The 18,209-nt window shown below is 38.9% G+C and overlaps 1 protein-coding gene across 1 annotated transcript; it reads right to left on the reverse strand.

Moving 5' to 3' along the window:
- Positions 1-10,152: 10,152 nt before the first annotated feature.
- On the reverse strand, positions 10,153-12,891 carry LOC110867074 (receptor-like protein EIX1). The gene is given in 2 exon segments (XM_035975376.1): positions 10,153-12,083; positions 12,085-12,891. Coding segments are annotated over 2 exon segments (2,433 nt in total). The 5' UTR covers positions 12,730-12,891; the 3' UTR covers positions 10,153-10,295.
- Positions 12,892-18,209: the final 5,318 nt, after the last annotated feature.

Raw genomic sequence — 18,209 nt, forward strand, 5'->3', positions numbered from 1 at the left:
TAACTCGGCTAAACCACTCAAGTTTAGCGGTTCTGAGGGAGCAACTGGGCTTCTTCAATGGTTCGAGAGCATTGAGAATACTTTTCGCCACGTGCAGTTTCCGGATAATCGCAAGGTCGAGTTTTCTCCGAGCGTGTTTCAGAAGAGGGCTCTTACATGGTGGAATGGGGTAATGAGAGACTGTGGTGCAGAAGTTGCTTTAGCACTGACATGGGCCGAACTTAGGGCACTAATGATGAGGGAGTTCTGTCCTCGTCATGAACAACGAGCGTTGGAGAAGGAGTTTGATGACTTGAAACAAGATAGTGGCGAGCACAGGGCATATACTGATAGGTTTGAGGAGTTGAGTCTGCTTTGCCCGACTATGGTTGCCCCACTCGACAAGGCCATCGAAAGGTACATCGACGGCCTACCTGACTAAGTACAAGACATCCTTACTGGTAGCAACCCTACCACACTCTGTCAGGCGATCGAGTTATCAGCGACATTGACTGAGTCGCAGATTCGGAAGAATGAATTACACAGGAAGGGTGACAAGGGCAAGAAACAGTCGGCTGACAAGGAAGATAACAAGAAAGGTCAAAACAAGAAGGGAAAGGATTCTGGTTCCTCAAGGGGGTCAAGGAAGCGTAAGGCTTCCCAAAATTTTGCTGTCACTGCCCAAGCTAACCAGGCAGCTCCCAACCAACCCGCACAGCCTCCAGCAAATAAGCCCTATTCAGGAAGTGCACCTTTGTGCAATCGATGCAACAGTCACCATCAGCCGCAACATTAGTGCCGTTTCTGTACTAACTGTGGGAAGTCAGGTCATCTTGCCGATGTTTGTCGGTTTGCTCAAAATCGCGCAGTTCAGAACCCGGCTCAACAAGTTGCTCAGCCTCCTGCTCAGCAACAGGGTCAGGCTGCACGACCAAACTACCTACCAGGTGCTTGTTATAACTGTGGGGATCTGACCCATTACAGAAACCGGTGCCCAAGACTAGCCAACCAGAACCAGAATGCAAACCAGAATCAGGCACAGGCTCGAGGGCGAGTCTTCAACATGAATGCTCAAGAGGCACAAGCAGACAATGAAGTGGTGAACGGTACGTTCTTTATTAATAATCAGCCTGCATCTGTTCTTTTTGATTCGGGTGTCGACAAGAGTTTTGTGTCATTGTCTTTCGAGCCAATGCTTCGCGTGTCTAGAACAAAACTAGGTAAACCTTTGACAGTAGAGGTTGCCAGTGGTGAACCCATTGTTCTTAATTCTGTTCTACGCAACTGCCAGTTGGACCTTAACGACCATATTTTTCCTATTGACCTCACGCCAATGCAACTTGGAAGCTTCGACGTAATAGTGGGTATGGATTGGTTATCTAAGCATCGCGCAGAGATAGTTTGTTCTGAGAAGATTGTTAGTGTGCCGCTGTCGACAGGCGAGATCCTACAGGTCCGTGGTGAGAAGCCTGCCGGTGGTCTCAAACTCATGTCTTGTTTTAAAGCACGGAAGTGTCTACGGAAGAACTATGTGGCTTTCTTAGCACATGTTACAGCAAATAAAGGCAAAGGTAAGTCTATTTCAGATATTCCTGTCGTTCGGGATTATTCTGAAGTTTTCCCTGAAGAGTTACCTAGACTACCTCCAGCACGCCAAGTCGAGTTCCGTATTGATCTCGTACCTGGTGCAAATCCCATTGCCAGAGCTCCATATCGTCTTGCACCGTCCGAGATGCAAGAGTTGTCTAAACAGCTGCAGGAACTTTCTGACAAAGGTTTCATCCGTCCTAGCTTTTCACCATGGGGTGCTCCCGTTCTTTTTGTCAAAAAGAAGGATGGATCTTTTAGGATGTGTATCGATTATCGTGAGCTAAACAAGCTTACCATCAAGAATCGATATCCCCTACCTCGCATTGATGATCTCTTTGAGCAATTGCAAGGCGCTTCTTATTTTTCAAAGATTGATCTGCGATCTGGTTATCATCAACTCCGTGTGCATGAAGAAGATATTCCCAAGACAGCGTTCCGTACTCGCTATGGGCATTATGAGTTCACAGTCATGCCATTCGGTTTGACTAATGCTCCTGCTGTTTTCATGGACTTAATGAATAGGGTCTGTAAACCTTATTTGGATCAGTTCGTAATTGTTTTTATTGACGACATCTTGATATACTCTAAGACGCGAGCTGATCATGAGCAACATCTTCGTCTTACTCTGGAACTCCTAAAGAAAGAGCAACTTTTCGCCAAATTCTCCAAGTGTGAATTCTGGCTTAAAGAAGTTCAATTTTTAGGACATATTGTCAACGAATAAGGTATTCATGTAGATCCCTCCAAGATCAGTGCGATTAAGGATTGGGATACACCTACTACTCCTACTGAAGTTCGTTCTTTTCTTGGTCTAGCGGGTTATTATCGCCGCTTCATAGAAAACTTCTCAAAGATTGCAGTTCCTCTAACTGCTCTAACTCAGAAGAACAAGCCATTTGATTGGGGAGTCAAACAAGAGGAAGCGTTTCTGACTTTGAAACAAAAACTTTGCGACGCGCCTGTCCTAACTTTGCCCGAGGGCAATGATGATTTCGTCGTATATTGCGATGCATCTAAATTAGGTCTTGGCTGCGTCCTGATGCAAAGAAACAAAGTCATAGCTTATGCATCGAGACAGTTGAAGATACATGAGAAAAACTACACCACTCATGATCTTGAGTTGGGTGCAGTTGTCTTCGCTCTTAAGATTTGGAGACACTACTTGTACGGTACAAAATGTGTGGTTTTCACGGACCACAAAAGTCTTCAGCATATCTTCAATCAGAAAGAACTCAACATGAGGCAGCGACGTTGGGTTGAACTTCTAAACGACTATGACTGCGAAATTCGCTACCATCCTGGTAAGGCGAATGTCGTAGCCGATGCTTTGAGTCGCAAGGAACGTACTAAGCTTGATTGTGTTCGTGTCCAATCTGTTATTCAAGCTCAATCCGATATCCAAGCCCGTATCTCTCAGGCCCAACAAGCTTGTGTTTCACAAGGCTTGATGGATAAGGAGTTTCCTTATCACATAACTCCTGCTCTGGAACTGAAGGACAATGGATCATATTACTTCATGGACCGCTTGTGGGTCCCAAGCCAAGATAATCTTCGTACCTTGCTTATGGATGAAGCCCATAAGTCTCGTTACTCTATTCATCCTGGCTCAGATAAGATGTATAAGGATCTTCGTATTCAGTATTGGTGGCCTGGTATGAAGAAAGACATTGCCTTATACGTATCAAAATGCCTTACTTGTCTTAAGGTTAAGGCTGAACATCAGCGTCCTTCTGGTTTATTGGAGCAACCAGAGATCCCAGTTTTGAAATGGGAAAACATTACTATGGATCTCGTTACCAAACTCCCACGCACAAAGAAAGGTCACGATGCCATCTGGGTAGTTGTTGATCGTCTTACTAAATCAGCACATTTCTTGCCAATCCGTGAGGATTTTTCGGCTGACAAACTTGCTCAAATCTACGTAGATGAAATTGTAGCTCGACATGGTGTTCCTTTGAACATCATTTCTGACAGAGATGCTCGTTTCACTTCTCATTTTTGGAGAACCATGCAACTACTATGGGGTCCCAACTTAATCTGAGCACAGCTTATCATCCGCAAACGGATGGCCAATCTGAAAGAACAATCCAGACACTGGAGGATATGCTTAGAGCTTGTGTGATCGATTTTGGTGGTAGTTGGGATTCACATCTTCCGTTGATTGAATTCTCCTACAACAACAGTTATCACTCCAGCATCAACATGGCTCCTTTCGAGGCTCTCTATGGTCGAAAATGTCATTCACCAGTCTGCTGGAATGAGATTGGCGAGGCTCAACTCACTGGACCTGCCCTCATTTTAGAGACAACAGATAAGGTTAAGAAAGTTCGTGATAACCTTCAGACAGGTAGAAGCCGTCAAAAGAGTTACGCGGACCTAAAACGCAAGCCCTTGGATTTTCAAGTCGGTGATCGTGTATTACTTAAGGTCTCACCTTGGAAAGGTGTGATCAGATTTAGAAAGAAAGGAAAACTTGCACCTAGATACGTTGGCCCATTCAAGATCGTCGAAAGAATCGGTAAGGTAGCCTACAGACTTGAGTTACCTCCTGAACTTGGAAATGTTCATCCAACCTTTCACGTGTCCAATCTCAAGAGGTGTTTAGCTGATGAGAACCTCCACATACCGCTTGATGAAATTCGTGTTGATAAAACACTTAAATTTGTTGAGAAACCGGTGGAAATCATGGAACGTGAAGTCAAGTGGCTTAATGCGACAAATACTCCGGAACATCAACATATGCTTAACATACCTTAAATAACCTTTACATAACTTAGAAATAAGTTTTGAAGGCTTTGGTATGGCAAAAACAAGTTAATTCGCTTAAAGGGACTAAATTTGACAAACTGCGAAAGTATGCCAATTTGAACTGTAACAGACATTCTGGAACATGACCATAAGTTAAACACACCTTAAATATCCTTTATATAGCTTAGAAATAGGCTTTGAGGGGTTTGGTGTGCTAAAATAAACTTTTGGATCATTCAGGGACTAAAAGTGTCAAAAAGTGCATAAGTTTGCACTTTCGCGCATAACTTACGTTCTGAATACATCCGGACATCCAAAAATTTATGTAAGCATCCTTATATTATGCCTTAGTGTTTGGCATGAGAAAAATCCATTCGTCGCGCATTTTGGATCGTCTTTCGCGCTTATGCGCATTCCGTCGTAATTAACCGAACATCGCGACCGTACGGCCAAACGAACCGACATCCGAGATATTTTTGAGCACATTTTAAGTTCCCTATACTTTAACTTCATTTTAGAGCTTTGAAATGGGGTTAACGGGGCTTAAACGTGTCAAAAATGCATCAAATACCAAGTTTTGGGGCTGCAGGGACCAAAACTGTAAATCTGCCAAAGTAAGGGCTTACGGACCGTAAGCCATAACCATACGGTCCGTAAGACGTCCCCAGAACAGCAGATTCAGTTTTAACTGCAGTTGCCTCTTCAAGTTGGTGAAAGGTCAAATTGCACTTGTCTCTTCTGGCCAATAAGGGGCAAAACCTGCTGTACCATAACATTGTGACAAGTGTATGAACAAGATCAAAGCGCGTTAATCGATAAACGATCCTAACGGTTATGCTTTTCCTATAAATACCCCCCCCCATTCTTGCAAAAACCCACAAAAATCTGATCAAAATGCTCTAAGTTGATGCCATTGCTTCATACCTGAGCTCTTTGATCAAGATTAGCTTTCGGGGACCCTTTGTAAGTGTTCCTTCGTTGTTTTATCGCTTTTCGAGTCCGAAAGTCGAACTATGTTGACTTTCTGCATTGACCAGTTTATGGTCGATGCGAAGTTCGTTTGAACTTCATAACGTGAGCGTGATCACGATGGTTATAGTCCGTAGTGACTATACCTACTGATTACCACGTTATCTAGGCTCAGTGACGAGTCGTAGTTTCGGCCAAAATGCGCGTTCTTGCGTATTTTGTAACCAAACTACTCGTGGGTATCAAAACCGTTTGTTTTGATACCAAACCTGTTTTCTCAACTTAGTTAAGCATGTTCTAACATGCTTAGCTCGTCACTTTTAGTTTAGTGCTTAGATAGGGTCGTATGGTAAGCGATCTAAACAATCGCTTATACTTTTGAACCCGACCCATTTGGTCGATCATTAGGATCCGACCAAACACATTAGGTGACCATAGCTGTAACCTTCCGAGGATATACCTTATGGTCACGATGTTAGGCGTTCCAAACGCGTTCTACGCGAACGACGCGTTAAGGTAGCATAAGCTACCTAAACGGGTCGTAATGGGTCGTAAGCACTTAGGTTAGGTTTCATTTTTATGTAGGCTTCGTTAAACCATATTACACGAGTCTCCATACTCGTTTGGTTTACTAACCCGCATACTATCCGATCCTTCGATTTAGGTCCGGTATATTAATATAGCTACCTATTAGGTGCCGTTTGATATTCCGTGATCTCTAGCATTGTGTGATTATTACACAAGAACTTCAAAGCAATCTCAGGTGAGTACATTGAACCCCTCTTTTACTGTTTTCCAAACTGTTTTGGGGTGAAACACATGTGCCTACTTGTTACTTTCATGCTTTCCCTGTTTTCACATCATATACCTGCTATGATCGTTAGTACATTATAATACATGTTTTCATTACATTTCATGCTATGTATGCCCATTGTGTGCGTACTTAGTACATTGCTTTACATTACATTTCATGCTATGTATGCCCATTGTGTGCGTACTTAGTACATTGCTTTACATTACATTTCATGCTATGTATGCCCATTGTGTGCGTACTTAGTACATTGTTTTCATTACATTTCATGCTATGTATGCCCATGGTGTGCGTACTTAGTACATTGCTTCACATTGCATTTCATGCTATTTATGCCCATTGTGTGCATACTTAGTACAATTGTTTACATCACATGCCTTCATTTTGGTATAACATTTGGTTTGTTTAACATGGAACAATACATTCATTAACATTGATCACGCCATTCGTTAGTAGGTAGTGGTACCATAGGAATTGACAACTCCCGTTCCTGAAATCCTGGGTTTGTTTGGATTGGAAGGAATGACCGAATTCGATATACATAACTTAGATAAACCTTTAATTTGTTTAAGGGTTTATCGCCACAGTCTCAAGGCTTGGATGTATGCATTTTCACAATACCGCATAAATGTTAGTATCAGTATAGCATGCATTGTTCCACAAAACATAACGTTGATTTAAACCATGTTTTACTTCAATACCTTGTTTTGTGCATTTTACATATGGTTTAGTTGATACATCTCACTTACCATACAAGATATATTTTGGGTACACATTACATGAACTACATTAAACATAAACATTTTGACATTGATATACATACTTGTTGGTTTACATTGAACATAGACATTTCGATATGGTTTACACAATAACACTTGACAATTGGTTTACACATGAACAATTTACATGGTGGTTGGTTTGGGTAAATGGTTTGAGTAACGTGGCGTTTGTAATATGGTACAAACATGGTGGATACGCCGCTGGTACTTCCTATATATAAATGCTTGTATAATATTACATATCTTAGCGTTATCTAGATCATTTCAGTTTGGACAAATTACGTTTTACACAAATAACATATTCTTCACAAGACATTATTTTTACAAAACGACTTATCTTATACAAACTCATTTTACTAGGTTATTCATTTAACCTTACATTTTATTTATACATATCATCTGATCTTATCATTTTCACATGATTTACAAAACAAAACAATTTACAAGGTTCATGACTGACTGTTATTAAACGTTTCCTTTAAACTCAAGTCATGAATCCCATTTTCACAAAACCTATGTATCTCACAGGCATTTTTATGCTGACGTACCTACTTTCACATTGTTTTCAGGAGCTATCGTGTAGGATGACAATGGTGACACTAGGGCGGACCTGTGCCTTAGAGACTAAAAATGAAGATAGACTAGTTTAATTATGTCACGAACTCTTTGTTTTCCTGTTTACGACAATGTATTACGTTTGTTTAATAAATAAAATGAAACTTTAATTTCCATGGTTATGAAACAATTAATTTTGTCCCAACACTCCCCGGTGTTTCCGCCGCGATTGCATGTTATACGCGGCCGGGGTGTGATAGACATGACCTCGGAATTAATAATTTTGATTAATTATTAGGGATAGTTTTTAAGACTCGCCATACAACCTAATAACCCGTTTAATTATACCAATTTACCAACCTGCTAGCAATGCAAGAAAATTGCCAATACGCTTGATAAACGACAAACAATTCAAATATAATAAACGTTACACAAAATCAACACAAGTGGTCAAGATTTACCAGTTAAAAAGAATCCGAAAAACAAAGTTTAATGCAAAACGAGAAACTCTTTCATCCAGGCGGAAGCCACAAGCGTTTAGCCGCGCATGCTCGTGGTTGTCATCTTGTCGTTTTGATTTCTGCGCTCCGCCATAAAGAAATATTGTGCTCAAACCGTTCGAGAAAAAGCCGTCAAAAAAAGAATCCAAAAGTTGGGTTCGTGCGTCACCTTCTTAATTCAGCCGTCAAAAACTATCCTCCTCTAAATTCACCTTTTATCCTCTTTTAGACCATGCTTAGTGGTAACTGGTAAGGGTGAATAATGTCCCCACCCTTGGGCGTTTTCCGCCATGTGGCAGTACAATTAGCAAGGGGCATTATTGGGCGTTTTTCTAAAATGGGTGTAGTGAGGATGTCGGCATTATGTTAAAGGGTGTAAAGAATTAAATAAAAATAAAAAACCAACAAAAAAACTATTGGACTAAAAAAAGGAAGATTAAATGCTATTGGCCAAACAAAATTGTTCAAAGCGTGATTCAAAACACGACAGGGGGGTTTTTATGCGAAAACACGCCGGATCACGCTGGCAGGGGTGGGGGCGGTGGCGTTTTTTGGTGTATTTGGGGGGAGAAGACACCCACTACGGGTGTTCTTATAATATCCCTTGCGTGTGTATGTGAACTCTATTTTTAGCCTTCCAAACCCTTGTGCGATCAACCTCTTTTCCCATCTTGAGAGCCCAAGTCCAACTCAAGGATCCACCAGATACTTCTGCAAATTCAGCCCTATGGCCTACACCAATTAATTTCTAGCTTTGTTATTTTAGACTTGTAGTCCACTGGCCCGTGAGTCCTTTGTTGTTTTCTTTCATAGGAAAAAGCTGCAAATATATATATGGTAAAATATTGAATCAAACCAATATTTGTAATCATCTCAGCTCAATTAATAGATATCAACTATTTAATCAATTTCTCATTTAATTCAATATTTTATTCATGTATACGTGTAGATGTAAGGCTAGCCCGTCGCCGCCCCAACACCATTCCCCTCCCCCCCTCGTCGTCATGCACGTCCACCCTCAGACATTGAAGACGTCCACTAAATGACAAAAAAATGGGATCGTTGGCTACTTGACCGGTTCAAAAGATGGTGGGATAGGCTCATCCTCCATTTCCAGTGTTTCTACGTTAGAGGGGCATCCTCCAAGGACTATGATGTGGCGTCTACGTAGCGGATCATCCTCCAAGGATGGGTCATCACCATACCGCATAGCCTAAAAAACCATTTAGCAATTGAATTAATTATCTCATCATCACATAAATTACAATACCAATTCAAATAATCATTTTTTACTAATATCAATGCATTCTATCATAACTAGTATCTAATAATGTGTACTTAAAATGTAAAATGCATCGATCACAAACTTTTTTTTTTCTTTTTGCACCTCTATCTTGCGGCACTCATAAAAAATTGGGCTTTGCCCAAAAGTTTGCAAACCTAAAAAATTAAAATAAACTTTTGGGTGTAATTTTTTTACACGAAAGAAACCTAAATAAAATTTACATGTTTGAGTTTAGTCTAAGGTTCTAACTTTTGGGTCGAACCGACAAACAAGTTTAGCTAAAGGGTTTGCGTTAAACTAAACGTGATTGTAGGTTGACCCGTGTGGCCTGTTTATTTTTATTAATTATAAAAAAATATAGATTTTTTTATGTAATAACAAAAACTGAAATACCAGAATTACAAAAAAAAACTGTTTTATAGAGTATTAATATTCTAATGTTTGTACCAGTCAGCGAAAACTTGTGGCGGTTGCCAGTTCATGTGTCTAACACGAAATTCAAGTTCTTTTCATGTTTGTTTCAGGTTCTATCCGCAAACAAGAACCAATCAAAACACCTAGTTGTGAGGATACCTAAAGCAACTGATCATGAAGTGGTTGCATTAGTAGACAATAGTGATGTATCACGTTTTGGTTTAACTGATGTAGACTTGATAAAAAGTTGACTTTGGGTGATGTACCAAGTGTTAACAAGGAAGATGAATGCCATACATATCACACACAATAACATCACCCACTACTTTTCGTGTGAGAGTTTGGTTTGGATTTTAGTCGCTTAAACCAGTATTTAATTCTTCAACTTTTACTTTAAAACCGAATTTGTGTAATCCAAAAACACATTTTAAACTAATAAAACCTCAAAATCAAAACAATAAATGAAGCCCAAGCCAAAACAATGCATCATCTTAAACAAGAGGCCGGTCAGAGCCTATATATGAAATACTTAACAACAATTTGCAATTACACTTCTTATTCCATACTGTAAAACATTGAGGTAATTATACCCTTATTGAGGAAACCATTGTTTTCATATCATACATCTTCTACATAACTGATGGAAGTTGGTGCATGCACAATGCTCACCTTCTCAAGTTTCTTTCAAGTTTGCCGAAATGCACAACCGTAGTTACATATATCCAATCCTTTATGTAACTCAACAAAGCAAAAAAGAAATATCTGCATCGGTGGTTTAAAACTAAAGCACCACAAATTCCTGAAAATCCAACAGCAAATCCAGCACCCATACCTGTGTAATATGATTTCCAAGAGTCCTCTTCATCTTCTTCAACATCTTTCTTTCCAGCAACAGGTGCAAACCCACATCTTGGTGTAAGTGGAGGTCCACAAAGTTGAGGGTTACCACTGTACGAGGTATAACTGAAACGTTGGAGTTGAGACCCAATTGGTATTCTTCCTGACAAGTTATTGTAAGAGAGATCAAGGTAACTTAGAAAGTTTAATTGTGCCAAACTCCAAGGAATATGCCCAGAGAACTCGTTGTTTGACAAGTCAAGAGATTCCAGATGTCTCAACAAACCCATATCTTTCGGGACTTCCCCATGCAGTTTGTTCATAGAATGATTTAGCGAGATCAGTTCATAAAGACTAGTGATCTCATGAGGAACTTTTCCAGATAAGTTGTTTCTTGACAGATCAATGCTTTTCAGTAGCTGCAGACCACTCCTTCCGAATAATCGTTCTGTTCCTTTCCATACAACCCATGCATTGTCCGAATACTGGGCCTCGTTAGTTTCTCGGAATTGCAATCTACGACAATTAATAATAGACCTGCAAGCCCGTGGAGCTGGGTTCCTTCCGGGGATTCTTCCACCAAAAGTGGAATAAGAATGTGTACCTAAATCATCTTTAAAGACTTTTCTAGCCATAGATGTGAAGTTATTAAAGCACCTAGGAATATTACCTGACAATCCATTATTCGACAGGTCAAGGACTTGAAGATTATACAACCAACATAATTGTAAAGGTAATCTCCCGTAGAATCTGTTTGATCCTAAAACAAGAGCATATAACTTTGAAAGTTTTTCCCCTATCCATTCTGGTATCACGCCTGATAACTTATTTTCCCCAAGATCCACAAACCTTAGTCTTGTGCAGTTGCTCAAGGACATTGGCACTTCACCAACAAAGTTGTTTGTTCGCAAAGACAATGCCTCGAGGTTAAGCAAGAATCCCAAAGAAGAAGGGATTTCCCCTGACAGATTGTTATCTGATAAACTAAGCACGACTAGCTTTTCTTGGAATTTCATCCAACAATCAGGCAGTCTCCCTGTTAATGAATTGTTGGAGAGGTCAAGAAAAGTTAAGAACTGACCAATCTCACACAAGAAAGAAAGTGTTCCTGAGAACCTGTTTCCAGAAAGGTTTAATGCGGCTAATCCAAAAGGCAATGAGGGTACTCTTCCTTCGAAATGGTTGTTACTCAAATCCATTCCGGTAGAGCCACTAAACGTTAGCCCCATGTTTGGTAGCATTCCTTTTATTTGATTTGAAGAAAGGTTCAGAAATTGCAACGCCGTTGGTAGGTCCCAAAACCAGTCAGGGACGCCATCTGATATTCCAGCATTGGAAATATCAAGATGATTAAGAAATTCATGAGGTTTAATCCACACCGGGAATCCAGGTCCCAGCTTGCAGGATTGTAACTTTATAATTGATATCTGAAAAGGGATTCTCTCATGGAAGTTCAAATCTAATACTAAAGAATTAAAAGACAAATCCAAGTAATATAGTTGGGTGAGTTTTTGAAAATGTACTTCAGTGACAACACCTTCAAGGGAGTTGGATGAAAAATCAAGATATTCCAGATTTGAAAGCTGACCCAAATTGTCTGGCACATTACCATGTAATTGATTACTAGACACATCTAAATAAAAAAAGGGAGGGACATCCTATGAAGCTTGGAATTCTTCCATTTAATAAATTGTGACCAACATCAAGATAAGTCAGATTTTCAAATTGACCCACAATGTTCCCAAATGATTTTGGAATGGCACCTACTAGCTGATTTTGTGAGAGATTTAAATAGGTGAGAGAAGTCAAATCTACAAAAGAAAAAGGAATAGATCCCCCCAAAGAGTTACTACTAAGATCAAGATGAAGCAAGTTTGAGAGATTGCCAAGTTGATAAGGAATAGGTCCGCTAAGATTAGCACCTGAAATATCCAAACTTTCTAACTTGGGCAGGTAACCAAGAAACTTGGGTAAATGATTGGACTGAAAATTAATATAATTCAGATTAAGAATTTTTAGTTGATTTAACACTTGTAACGACGGACTAATTTTACCTGCGATGCCTTTGAAAGAAAGATCAAGCTCAATCACATGACCATTATGGTTGCTACAAGTGATACCCTCCCATTTGCAACAATCCATTTTTTCTTCTTCTCTTCCCCAATCATCTAGATGTCCATGAAAGTTGTTTAGGTTAGCTTTAACATCCAGTAAAGCTTGCCTCTCCTTTTCAATGCAAGACCTCCCAAGACCACCACTCATAAATAATATGCATACCACCAAAGACATAACACATTTATGCATCATATTATTGAACACTAGCTTACCTTAGTTTACTATCAACAAGATGCATCATATATATATATGAGTGTGTGTGTACTGTTTTTTTCTTTCATCTTTATTTGTTTTTATCCAGAGACCAAGTCTTCCTAGTGATACAAACAATAAGTGTGCTAGAATTTTCCACAAACTACTGCTTGTTTACGTTAACAGTTGGGGGGGGGGGGGGGGGATAGTGCACGGTCCTCCCAACCGCCGGAGTGATCTCACTCCGGGAGTCGCTACCCGACCAAGCTAGCTCCGCGGTGACTTCTCCATACCGAGTTCTTACCCTGGGCGACATATGCCACTCCTAAGACTCGAACCCAGTACCTCTGGGAACTGGGCTACCCCAGTTGGTTATTTAAAGTTGATTAGAACTATATATTATAAGATTAATATGTAATTTTCTCGCTGCACAATACGAGATTTTGTAATTGGACAATAAGAAAAAAAAAAATAATAGGAAGAAAGCTCTGCTAAAAGGACCATTGATTGTTGTTCTCAATGATTCAAGATTGTGAATTTCTTTGGTACCCAAATGGAAATCTTGATAATTTCTTTGATACCCATTGATTGTTGTTCTCGATGATTCAATTTACGCCTTTTCTATTAGAGATCATCTTTATACCTACGAGTATTCCGGATTAGAGAAAAACGCTAAGGAAGCTTTGCAAGGTATTATCATGATGGTCTGTTGGTGCATATGGAAGGCGAGAAACGAGAAAAGGTTTAATAACAATGTCAAAGAAATCTTAGACATTTTTCAGGATGTTAAGCTAGTAGGATTTTTATGATACCGTAATAGGTCGAAAAATAGAGGTATCTTATAGAGTAATTGATGCCCTTTTAACTTTATGTAACTAGGTTATAACCCCGTGTATTACACGGGGTTGAATAAATAAATTGTATATACTAAATAATAAAACAATATATATTTAAAACCTCATTTATTATAGGGTTTGAATAAATATAATTTTATATATTAAATAATAAAAAGTTATATCTTTAAAACCACGTGTATTACACGGTTTGAATAAATGTAATATTGTTTGCCAAATAATAAAATAATACATCTTTAAAAAACCTCATTTATTACACGGGTTAAATAAATGTAATTTTATATACCAAACAATTAAAAAATACATCTTTAAAAATATGCGCATTACACGGTTTGAATAAATGTAATTTTCTGTACTAAATAATAAAACATATATATCCTTAAAAAACCCCGTGTATTGAACGAATTGAATAAATCTAATTTTATATATCAAATAATAAAAAGTTATATCTTAAAAAACCTCATGTGTTACATGGATCGAGTAAATGTAATTTTGTATAGTGAAAATAAAAATATTTAATACATTAATACAAAGTTTGGTTTTCGTGATAAAAATAAATTATTCTGTTGTTGCAAAATTTGTTAACGAAGTCTCAATAAATTTAACTCTTTATTTAAAACTCCGTAAATGTATAAATGATAAATAATATTAGTTAATTTTATTTTAAGTTTTGTAACATTTATTTGATACCAAACTAAAAAAAAACGTTTAAATATAATTAATTCAAATAAATGATATGACCATACCATAAAAATAAAAACTGTATGCACGCATGTATGCACGCATGATGGGTATGGATTTAAAGCCCACAACACATAGGGGAAATCAACATAATTCGTTTGTTATTTATTCAATTCGTTTATTTCTTTTATAAAGGAAGAAAATCTTTTATATAAGATATTAAATTAAATAATATTTAATAGGAGAGTTATCTATAATTAATTAAAAGAGGTTAAATTAAAAGAATAATTATCTATAAGAGATGGCTTAATATGATGACAAGTGTCCCTAAAGTGGTTTCTTTTATTATATAGTATAGAAGATTAGTCTTAGAGTAAATTACAAAAATCGTCCTTTATGTATGTCACTTATTGCAAACTGTGTCCTTTGTCTTAAATAATTACAGAAAACGTACTCGATGTTCGCAAAACCTTGCAAGTTATGTCTTTTAGCCCTAACTCAGTTAATTTTTGTGGTTAAATCTGACCAAATGGACCCCACAAGAGGGTATTTTTGTGGTTAAATCTGACCAAATGGACCTCACATGAAAGTAAAATGACCAAAATACCCTCATGTGGGGTTCATTTGGTCAAACTTAACCACAAAAAATTAACTGAGTTAGGGCTAAAGGACATAACTTGCAAGGGTTTGCAAACATCGAGTACGTTTTCTATAATTATTGAAAATAAAGAACACAATTTGCAATAAATGACATATATAAAGGACGATTTTTGTAATTTACTCTTAGTCTTATTTGTTGGGTGTTTTGGTCTCACTCACGGTTTTGGAGTGTGCTTGTGAATAAAAATTACTTTAAAAAAAATATGAAACTTTGTAAAAAAGAGAGATGTGAAGAGGGTGTTGACGTGTTGCGTTCAACTTGTCAAAGGGTGTGTGTTGAAAATTTAATAATGTTGAATTTTTATTTGGAAAAATGGGCGATGGTGGACCAGTGGTACTGTTTAGGGATGGGAAAAAAACCTGAGTTTGACGGGTTTACCAGAAACTCGTAACATATAGGACGGGAGTATCCGAAGCCCGATGAGTATGGCTCAGGTATGCAGGGGCGCACCTTTTAAGGGGCAGGGAGTGCACCCGATCCCGCCAATGTTTCTGTTAGTAGTGTAACTTTTTCGATTTTTCGTCCGAAATTTTTAAAATTATATAGGCCCGCCTCCGTCAATTATTTTGCCTAAAATACCTGTCTCTACCAAGTTTATTGTCCAAAAAATTTATACATATTTTCATATTGAGTTAAAAAACATGAAGAATTGGGTTATTAGTAATTTTTTACAATTGTTTATAAACTTGAAGTGAGTTTAAATGAAGTTTGAAACTAGATTTTACATAAATAAAACTTGAGAGTTTATTTTTGTCGTCATTGAAAGATATTTAAACAAAAAAAGAAAAATACGTGAGGATAAAGGCGCCTCATCTGTGCTGTTCGACTTCAACAGAAGAAAAAAAAGATATATGTTCTCACGGTTCTTGAAGCCTTCAAATCTTCAATCCTTTATACATATTTTCGCATCATTATAAATATTTTGATCATTTTTTTGTTAAACGATATTTAGTATTTTTAATGTGTAAGAACGGGTTCTCTGAATAAATGAAGATTATTTAATTTTATTTGGAGTTATTATTATTTGAACCGACCCGAAACATAGCGATAGGAAAAAAAAATTGGGTCCATAACTTTCCGCCCTCGCGGTTTTTTAAAAATTTCACAGGTATGGGATTAGGTGTATATCGGAGCCCGATTACCCGAACTATATACCCTATCATATACCCGAATTTTTTTAATTTATATTTTTATTTTCTATTAACCATTTTTTAATAGTGACTTATTTTAGTAGGTTTATTGTTTGAAAAAAAAAGAATTTTTTTTTTTGAAATATGTATTTGATAATATTATTTTTGTGTTACTGTTAAAATCGAACACATGTTTTATTTATTTTTTGATATACAGTAATATTTTAGTTAACTTTTGTGTTGTATTTTTGCTATTTCATGGACTGAGTATATATGCACGCTTGGGCTTCATACTTGTGTCTTGAGCCGGTTCATTATTGCGTTGTTGGGCTTGAAAAGCATAGGCTTGAAGCCAGTTGAAGTATGGGCTTGTCGAGTCTTACATCAGTTGATCTCTGTTGATATTTATGTTTTATGACATATGAACTCAATTACCTATATATTACCTATTACCTATATATTACCTATATATTAAAAAGAAAACTCAATGAACAGTAAAATCACAGGGATGCTTAAATGGTATCGGGTATCGGTACCTGTACCAAATTTACCAAACCAGGTGTATTTTCGGTACTGTTTCGGCTCCTGATGAAACACCGATTAACACAAGGTTTATCGATGGGGTTATTTCGCCTATGGGGTTCAACCTCTTTTCTTGCTCGTATCAATGGCCTGAGATCTGAAAAACAGTAAACACCGTCAGTCTCATTAAGAGGGGGAGAAAGGGGATTTCCCTCTTAACCAGGCTCCGGCGTGAGAATAAGTACTGTTCTGAGAGAAATAAACAGTGTGTGTATAGAGTGAGTATGGAGAGTAAAGATCCTGAACCTGAATGATGAAGGGTCCTATTTATAGCCGGAGGGTGAAGAAGGAAGGAGCAGCTGTGCCAGCTGTGGGCGCGTGCCAGCTGTCCGACCAAGGGGAATATCCTCTTGGTCTACTCTGTCACGGCAGGTGTAGTGGTACACGTGGCTTTCTTACATTTGCCCACGCTGAATACCTCGTACTGGCGTTGTCAGCCCTGCTCCCGGATTTGTCGTAGGCCTATGTGGCGTTCTGCGAGTGGTGACACGTGTTGTCCTTTATGTCGGATAGAGCATCTTTGGTGCCAGCTGCGAGCCTTCCAGAAGTTTCTAGAAGCTTCTGGATTGCTTCGCTGATATGGACGCCTTGTATGCTCAAAAGTGGTGTGGTCCCTGCCATGTAGGCAGGGGGAATTGGGACCATACCTCTTCAAGTCCCCCAGTCCAGTGTGCCTTCTAGTTGAGTTGATCGTCTAGGAGGGATTCTGGACTTGTGAGAGTAGTGGGTTTTTGCGGCGCGTGGAGTTTTTTGGCCCTCTATAAAAAATTGAGCCAAGCGCACGCACGGCGCGTGGGTCTTGGCGTTTTGAAAAAATTGAACCAAGTGGACGCACGGCGCGTGGGTCTTGGCATTTTGTAAAAAATGAGCCAAGTGGACGCACGGCGCGTGGGTCTTGGCACTTTGCAAAAAATGAGCCAAGTAAACGCACGACGCGTGGGTCTTGGCACTTTGTAAAAAATGAGCCAAGTGGACGCACGGCGCGTGGGTCTTGGCACTTTGCAAAAAATGAGCCAAGTGTACGCACGGCGCGTGGGTCTTGGCACTTTGTAAAAAATGAGCCAAATGGACGCACGGCGCATGAGTTTTGGCCCTTTGTGAAAATTGAGCCAAGTGGACGCACGGCGTGTGGGTCTTGGCCCTTTGTAAAAAATGAGCCAAATGGACGCATGGCGCATGAGTTTTGGCCCTTTGTGAAAAGTGAGCCAAATGGACGCATGGCGCATGGGTTTTGGCTCATTTGTTGTTTCCTTCTAATGGAAGCTTGGTGGGCATGGAGGAGTATTTGGTGTGACTGTCTGACATCCCTGTCTTATCGGAGGTGAACAGTTGCTTTTGCAGTTACTTTCTGTCACGTCAGCCGGTTCTGTTGCCCGTGTTTCCCGAAAAAAGAGCCGACGTCTTCTCTCTCTTCTGACGTGTCACTCCTTTATTGGTTCCTTTTCCTGTATTCTGACGGTTCACTACCCATCGCATTAAATGCGATGGGTATAAATAGGAGGCAGTTTCTCATTCTTCTTCACTTTT

This window comes from Helianthus annuus, chromosome 7, assembly GCF_002127325.2.
Source record: "Helianthus annuus cultivar XRQ/B chromosome 7, HanXRQr2.0-SUNRISE, whole genome shotgun sequence".
In the NCBI taxonomy this organism is placed as follows: domain Eukaryota; kingdom Viridiplantae; phylum Streptophyta; class Magnoliopsida; order Asterales; family Asteraceae; genus Helianthus; species Helianthus annuus.